At 42.8% G+C, this 8,510-nt stretch overlaps 1 protein-coding gene across 1 annotated transcript in view; it reads left to right on the top strand.

The window, feature by feature from the left end:
* Positions 1-5,240, top strand: part of BUB1B (BUB1 mitotic checkpoint serine/threonine kinase B) — a 42,955-nt gene extending 37,715 nt beyond the window's left edge. The window contains 3 exon segments of the mRNA XM_042472520.1: positions 5,046-5,091; positions 5,093-5,119; positions 5,121-5,240. Coding sequence (XP_042328454.1) covers positions 5,046-5,091; positions 5,093-5,119; positions 5,121-5,240 — 193 coding nt within the window.
* The last annotated feature ends 3,270 nt before the right edge of the window (positions 5,241-8,510 follow it).

Genomic DNA, 8,510 nt, shown 5'->3' with positions numbered 1-8,510 from the left:
CCCCCATCCTATATCTCTGCATTTCATTTTTCCACCCAAAGTGCAGTACCTTGCATTCTTCTATGTTGAATTTCATTTTGTTAGCCCAGCTTTCTAGTCTGTTCAGGTCATTTTGAATTTTGATCCTGTCCTCTAGAGTATTAGCTATTCCTCCTAATTTGGTGTCATCTGCAAATTTGTTAAGTATGCCCCCAATTTTGTCCTCCGTCATTGATAAAGATGTTGAATAGCACTGGGCCCAGGACAGAACCCTGTGGGACCCCACTGGTCACTTCTCTCCAGGATGAAAAGGAGCCATTGTTGAGCACCCTTTGGGTTCGGCCAGTCAACCAATTACAAATCCATGTAACAGTTGCCTTGTCTAGCCCACATTTTACAAGCTTGTTTGCAAGAATGTCATGGGGAACTTTGTCAAAGGCCATACTGAAATCAAGATATACTATATCCACAGCATTCCCTTCATCTACCAAGCTGGTAATTTTATCAAAGAAAGATATCAGATTTGTCTGGCATGACTTCTTTCTCTGAAACCCATTTAGACTTTTTGTGATTATGACATTGATTTCTAGATGTTCACAGACTCTCTGCTTAATGATCTGCTATTGAATCTTTCCTGGTATTGATGTCAGACTAACTGGATGATAATTGTTGGGATCCTCTTTCTTCCCCTTTTTGAAGCTGGCGACAACGTTTGCCCTCCTCCAGTCTGCTGGGACTTCTCCTGTTCTCCAGGAGTTCTCAAAGATTATTGCCAATGGCTCCAATATTACATTTGCCAGCTCTGGGTATACTGGATATACTAATACCCTGGAGACTTATATTCATTTAGATTAACAAGGTATTCCTGTACTATCTCTTTACTTATTCTATGCTGAAATTCCCCTATTCTGTCCTCTGCTCCATTTTTCTCCGGTTGAGCACCCTTTTCCTTTTCTGAGAAGACTGAGGCAAAGAAGGTGTTGAGTAATTCTGCCTTTTCTCTGTCTTCTGTTAGCATTTTGCCATCTTCTCCACGCAGTGGCCCTACCATACAGTCAGCCCTCCATATCCATGGATTTCCTATCCATAGATTCAAACATCCATGGTTTGAAAATATTTTAAAAATATATAAATTCCACAAAGCAAACCTGGAATTTGCCATTTTATATTAGGAACACAATCTTATTATGCCATTGTATTTAATGGGACTTGAGCATCCACAGATTTATCCATGGGGGTCCTGGAACCAAACCCTAGTGGATACCAAGGGCCCACTGTATATACATTTTGAATACTTTGTAATATAAATTGTTTTGTTATTTTTCAAGCAGATGTAAAGATTATTTATATTATATTATCTTTTGCTTTTGGCTTTTCAATTCCATTGTTTCAGCAGTGTCAACCTGGATTATTTCTATAGTGTAGATACACGGAAAACTTTATTTATTTATTTATTTATTTGTTTGTTTGTATCCCGCTCTTTTCCCAGGACTTTGTGGCTTACAACTCTAGGAATTCATCAGTCAGTGTGAAAGCACTGGCTGGGGCAGTCTGGAAGCTGCAGTCAAAAAGAAAAGGAAAGAAGAAAGAAAAAGAAACTTTCCCAAACCTTGTCGCTTTTATTGAGGTTCAAAGGTTGAGATTGGGCAAAGCACGGAACTCCTAACCTAACCTTCCCCCGCTTTTCCTTTTGGAATCTGCTGCTTAAGGCAATGACTTGGAGGCTTCCTAACAAAGCTGTTCCCGCCCCATGATTTATAGTTTGTCAGAAGAGCTCAAAGGGGAGCCTCAATAATTAGAAAGACTTGGCACTCCACTCACAAATCCAGAGTAGGAACTGAGAGATTCAAATGACACTTTCTTTTCTTTGAAGCCTTTGAAGGGACACTGATATGCATGTCACAACCAAGAGCTGAAGCTGTGGTATATTCCAGCTAATAATTATTTCAGTCATGGTACATATCAGGAGACCACACAACTCATTAATTAGAAAAGATTATAATGGGTGCATCTACATTGTAGAAATCATGCTGTTTGACATGCCTTTAACTGCCATGGCTCTTCCAACAGAATCCCAGGATTTGTAATTTTATTTGGCACCAGCACACTTTGGCAGAGAAGGAAAAAGACCTTGTAAAACTACAAAGCCCAGGATTCCAGAGGATGGAGCTACAGCATTTAAAGTGGGGTCAAGCTGCATAATTACTACAGTGTAGATGCACCCAATGTTTGCTAAAGTGGGAGGCAATAGGATGAGAAAGACCACAATATGGGTGGATACACAGTCCTCATTTAAGGAAGCTACAGTCTTGAGTTTGCAAGACCTGAGTAGGACTGTTAATGACAGAGTGTCTTGGAGGTCTTTCATTTATGAAGGTAAATGTAGAGGTTTCCCCTTGACATGAATGTCTAGTTGTAACTGACTGTAGTGGGTGGTGCTCTTCTTCATTACTAAGCCGAAGAGCCAGTGTTGTCAAAGATGACTCCATGGTCATGTGGCCAGCATGACTGCACAGAACACTTTTACCTTCCCACTGAAGTGGCACCTGTTTGTCTACTTTTACATGCTTTCAAACTGCTAGGCTAGCAGAAGTGATGGGAGCTTACTCCGTCATGCAGCGCTTGGGTCTCAAACTGCCAACCTTCCAATCGTCAGAATTGGCTTCTTAAAATCATAGAATCGTAGAGTTGGAAGAGATCACAAGGGTCATCCAGTCCAACCCCCTGCCATGCAGGAAATCCAAATCAAAGCATCCCCGACAGATGGCCATCCAGCCTCTGCTTAAAGACCTCCAAAGAAGGAGATTCCACTACACTCTGAGGGAGTTTGTTCCACTGTCGAACAGCCCTTACTGTCAGTAAGTTGCTTCTAATGTTAAGGTGGAATCTCTTTTCCTGCAGCTTGCATCCATTGTTTCTGGTCCTGTTCTCTGGAGCAGCAGAAAACAAACTTGTTCCCTCCTCAATGTGACACCCTTTCAAATATTTAAACAGGGCTATCATATCACCTCTGAATCTTCTTTTCTCCAGGCTAAACATCCCCAGCTCCCTCAGTCATTCCTCATAGGACATGGTTTCCAGACCCTTCACCATTTTAGTCGCCCTCCTTTGGACACGCTCCAGTTTCTCAATGTCCTTTTTGAATTGTGGTGCCCAGAACTGGACACAGTATTCCAGGTGGAGCCTGACCAAAGCAGAGTACAGTGGCACTATTACCTCCCTTGATCTAGACACTATACTTCTATTGATGCAGCCTAAAATCGCATTGGCCTTTTTAGCTGCCGCATCGCACTGTTGACTCACGTTCAACTTGTGGTCTACTTGGACTCCAAGATCCTTTTCACATGCAGTCTCATTCAGCCAGGTGTCCATCATCCTATATCTGTGCATTTTATTTTTCTGCCCTAAGTGCAGTACCTTACATTTCTCCGTGTTGAATTTCGATTTGTTAGCTTTGGCCCAGCTTTCAAGTCTATTCAGATCATTTTGAATTTTGATCCTGTCCTCTGGGGTATTAGCTATTCCTCCTAATTCGGTGTCATCTGCAAATTTGATAAGTATGCTCCCAATTCTGTCATCCAGGCCATTGATAAAGATGTTGAATAACACTGGCCCCAGGACAGAGCCCTGTGGGACCACTAAGCCATTGTGTCCTATTCATTTATAGGGTCTCCATAAAGTTGACCACAAACTGATTCTCAGAAAGACCCAAGTTCAATGTTGGGTTTTTCTAAAAGATTTGCATTCTTGGCTGTGCAAATAATCAAAGTGAATAGGCCAGGGATAAACTGGGATAAAGCTCTGCATGCATTGAATGTGCTTCAAATACATTTGCATCTTCAACTCCAACTTTATTCGAATGCTGACACATGTTAGCAACCAAACTTGCCAAGATGTGCATAGATGTGGTTTCCTAGTGTGAACAAGAAACCTGGAATGCATGAGTGAGATTATTCACATAGCTGTGCTCAAAACAACATGTGAATGACTCCTTAATAACCTTAGGCAAATCATACTTTTATATCCACACTGCAGAAATAATCCAGTTTTGCATCACTTTAGCTGCCATGGCTCAATGCTGTGGAATTATGGGCACTGTAGTTTGTTGTGGCACCAGAGCTCTCTGACAGAGAAGGAAATGTCTCACAAAACTACAGTTTTCAGAATTCCATAGCACTGAGCCATGACAGTGAAAGTGGTGTCAAATTGGATTTTTCTGCAGTGCAAATGCAGCCCTAGTCTGAGGAAGGCAATGGCAAACCTTTGAATAACTTTGCCAAGAAAACTCTAGAATAGGATTGCCATAAATCAGAGTTGATATGAAGGCACATAACAACAAGCTGTATCAGTCACAGTAACTAGATCCCAAGAAAAATCTACTCCAAAGAAAAAATTAATAATTTTAATTTTCTCACTTATATATGTCCAAGTACATATTTTTATGAATGACCAGAAATAATGAATAAACTTGGCAGCCTGGAGTTGTTTGGTAAGGCTGGGGGAGTGAAATTTCAGATTGACAAACTGGAAATGAAGAAAGGAGGGAGAGAGGGAGGGAGGGAAAAATAACTCAGAGGTGACTCATTCTTGAGCCTTCTGCTTAGTCACCTGTACATCTTCTCTCGAGGCACACAAAAATGAGTGCTGATGCCCACCCACTTCCACATTTTGACAAGGATGGTTATTAAAAATGGGGAGGGAGAGTAGAAAGGATTTTTTTTTTAAAACTGTAAAAATAGAACCAACCTTTCCAGATCTGACAGCAGCCAACTGCCAGTGCTTCTCCTACACACCCTGTCCCTTCCTCCCCTGTTTTATTTCTAAATTACATCAAGAATCAACTTGTTCTTTTTAGAGCATTACATTTCCCAAATGCTGCCTGGTAATTTTGACCTCGTAGGAAGTTGCCATGGGGAAGAGGATGATATCATGAGCACAGAAAGCACCGGATTTACACATACAATAAGAACAGATCTATTTATAAAAAAATAGAGATTAAACATTCAATCAAAGAATTGGACACTTCCATATGTGATTATTCAAAACTCTTTTCATTCTGGTTTTAGGTTTGTTGACAGTGATATTATGGAGTATAAATTCTTTGAGAAAATTTCTGAACGCAAATGGTGAGTTTACTGTGGCCTCTGCTGAAAGAACTGAGGGCGGAACTGAGTAGTTGCATTTGGACAGTTCTTTCCCAGAACGCTCGTAATTCCTTGACAAAGCTGGAAGGCGTTCTTGATGTTGGAAATATCTTCTGAGAGCAACAGGAAACTATCTTTTCTAGTATAATCCTGGTTTTCTAGTTGTCTGACCACCACCATTCTGCGAGGGCCAGTAAAAAATTAATGTTTCCTTTTTCTTTCACTGCCAGGTGTATAAAAAATTGGAACAATGTTCATAATTTGTCCATTAGACTTGTTAAAAGAATTTTGCTGATGCCTAACTATATTTACTGTTTTTTCTGTTCTTTGGCAAACTCCCTGTTACCCTTAATGCTTCCTTGTGCATAGCTGTTGAGTTGTGTTCGTATCAACTATTTGTGATAACCTGCGTTCTGTGTTATGTTTAAACCTATTGTCCATTTTTACTTCCTTGTAATCATTGTTCAATAAAGTTTTGCAACCCCACCTCTATTATCTCAATTAGTTTTCCCACAATTGTTATCTTCTTTTCTGGGGAACATAGATGAATCAAAGATTTGGTGCTGTTGATGGCTTTTGAAGAAATTTGATTGCCATTTTTATTTTGATAGACCTGCAACTAAAAGTATTAGAAATGATATAAGAACAAGATTAGACTGATTTATGTCTGGGGGCAAAACCATATGTGATAATGTTTACATAGTTAGCAACTGTTATGGTTTAGTATCAGGGCAAACCTTGGGGTGCAGAGCCAGCATGGTGCAGTGGTTTAGCATTTAGATTGTGGGCCCGGAGGCCAGGGTTTGAATCCACTCTGTCATGGAAACCCACTGGGTCACTTCAAGTGAATTTGCATTCAGCTAACCCTCCCTCTAACAAATCTTGCCAAAAAAAAAAAAAAAAAAAACCACCCACCACCCTATGATAGAGCCATCCTAAATTGGAAATGATTTGAGGCACAGCACAGCGCCGGGGGGGGGGGGTATTGCTCCACCACAGTACTGATCCGATGTGTCCTTCCTGTGGTTACTAGTTGCACAGAACAAAGAGCTCATATTGACACACATTACAAATAGCAGCTAGGAGGTGACAATCTGCACCCTTCCTCATTGCCCTGCTGAGTGCAGCAACCACCTTGTTGTTGCTATTATTTGCATACTATGTAATTTGGCCCTAAGGTGGCAGCTGTTTCAGCTGACATGCATTATGGGGGAAATGCATATTGAGTGCATCAGTCTCCATCAGCATATACAGATCTATATCTGTAACTTAGTTGGTTTAAGCACATCATCATAGTGGTCATGACTATTACTGTCATGACTCTGTATGATTTCTGGCAATTTTAACAGCATGAACTGTGCATGTTTGTTCTGAACATTTATACTGCGTTATAACTCCGAATATGCTTCTGTTGCTATCTAACTTTCAGTGTAGGTAGAAGGAACTAGTTTGTTTTGGAGATTTACCTATTATGCATACTCTAACTCAGGGTAGGCAACCTTTTTGAGCCGGGGCCCAGGTTGCTGTCCCTCAGACAAACGGGGGGCCGAAGCTGGGAGTGGAGCTTCACCCCTCCGGGGGCGGGCCGCATGCCAGGGGTGGAGCTTCCACCCTCAGGGCGGAGCTTCACCCCTTGGGGGCCAGGCCTCCACTTTGCCGGCCCCTGACGGGGCCCCAGCCCTGTCAGAGGCCAGGAAAGAGCCGGCGGGGGCCGCCACGCTGGAGCCTCCCCCCTTTGCAGGCCCCTGACAGGGCCCCAGGGCCCGTCAAAGGCCGGCAATAAAGCGGCGGGGGCCACCAGCGCTGGAGGCCTCCCCTCTTTGCCGGCCCTTTTGCCGTGCTGGGCCCTCCAAGAGGTCGCTCCGGCAGTGGCAGTGGCAGTGGGCCTCTGGGAGGCCCTTTTGCGATCGCCGGACCCTCTTGGAGGGCCCCCAGCGACGCAACGGGCCTCCCAGAAGGTCGCTGCTGCCGCCGGCGCCCTCTTGGAGGGCCCAGTAACGGCCATGGGCTCTTGGAGGGCCCCAGCGACGGCATCAGGCCTCCCAGAGGGCCGCTTGCCACCGCCGAGCCCCTCTTAGAGGGCCCCAGCGAAGGCAACGGGCCTCCCAGAGGCCCGCTGCGGAGCCCTCTGGAGGCCCCAGCAACGTCTTGGAGACTGCAGCGGGCCTCAGCGATGTCTCTCGCAACCTTTCTTGTGGTCGCGTGGAGACTTTGCCTCTAGGCCACTCCCTTTTGTTTTTCAAAATGGCGCGAAGTCTCGCGCGACCTCGCTGCCATTTTGAAAAACAAAATGGCGGCGCCTGGAGCTGGGAAGCCGCAATCGGCGGCAGGGGCAGGCAGGGGCCGGCCAAAAGGCCTCCCGCAGGCCGCATCCGGCCCACGGGCCCGAGATTGCCAACCCCTGGTCTAACTCATATGTATAATGGAATTCATTTATTGTTGCCAGCTTCCCCACACCAGATACTTAAGCTGTTCTGCCGTGATGGATCAAAAATGTTTGGCTCTCCCTTGGATTCATTGACATGATTATCATTAGGCCTCTTTGTGTGGTTATACTAAGCTAAGTGGTGATTGGATGGATCCAGTTGTCTGCAAAGTTATTAAGAGTTAAAATGACAGGATCAAATTATGAGCTGCATGCAAACTGTTGTAAGAATCCCGCCACTTGAAAATGTCTGTATTTTTTGACCATGATAAAGACTCTACTCTGATCCAGTGAAGGACTAATCAGAGTATATAAAGTATACACTAACCTTCACATGTCTGAAGCAAGTAAAGATGTAAAGGCCTGTGGGAAAATAGATTATGATTTTTCTTTTAGAACAACAAATAAAAATGTTTATGACAAGGTATTAATTTATTTTGCTCAAATATTTCTAAAAAATGTATAAGAGGAGACTACCGTATGTATAGAAGCAGATCGTTGCTCATCTTGGTTTCTTTCCTTATCTGTTTTTATGGAAACCGTTTTAATCTGCTTGGCCCTACAGAGAATTAATGGGGCAAATAACGTTTTCATTTTTTACGCGAGGGGGGGTTTGCTTGTTTCCTCAAACTGGCAAAACCAAATAGGTTCCTATAGCCGATGTGTTTCTTACAGTACAAGACTTTTTTAGCTTGATTTTTAGCAAAAAAAAATAAAAATTTAAAAGTTCAGTTTTTATTATATTACTGAATAGTTATACTTTTCCAGTATTAATATAGCAAACATGATATTTTAAGCCAAAGTATATGTAATGGTTTTATGTTCTAATGTAACAAGTAACTTTCAAATACGGTAGTAATTTTCTGAAAATTTCCAAAAACTTTTCGAAAAAGAAAAACAGGTCTCCCCCCCCCCCCATGGCTTCAATTTCTGAAGATTTTACATCTCGCAAGATTACCTCT

Source organism: Sceloporus undulatus, chromosome 1 (genome assembly GCF_019175285.1).
Source record: "Sceloporus undulatus isolate JIND9_A2432 ecotype Alabama chromosome 1, SceUnd_v1.1, whole genome shotgun sequence".
In the NCBI taxonomy this organism is placed as follows: Eukaryota; Metazoa; Chordata; class Lepidosauria; order Squamata; family Phrynosomatidae; genus Sceloporus; species Sceloporus undulatus.
The sequence above is the reverse complement of the archived record's forward strand: the minus strand, read 5'-3'. Positions and strand labels throughout refer to the sequence as shown.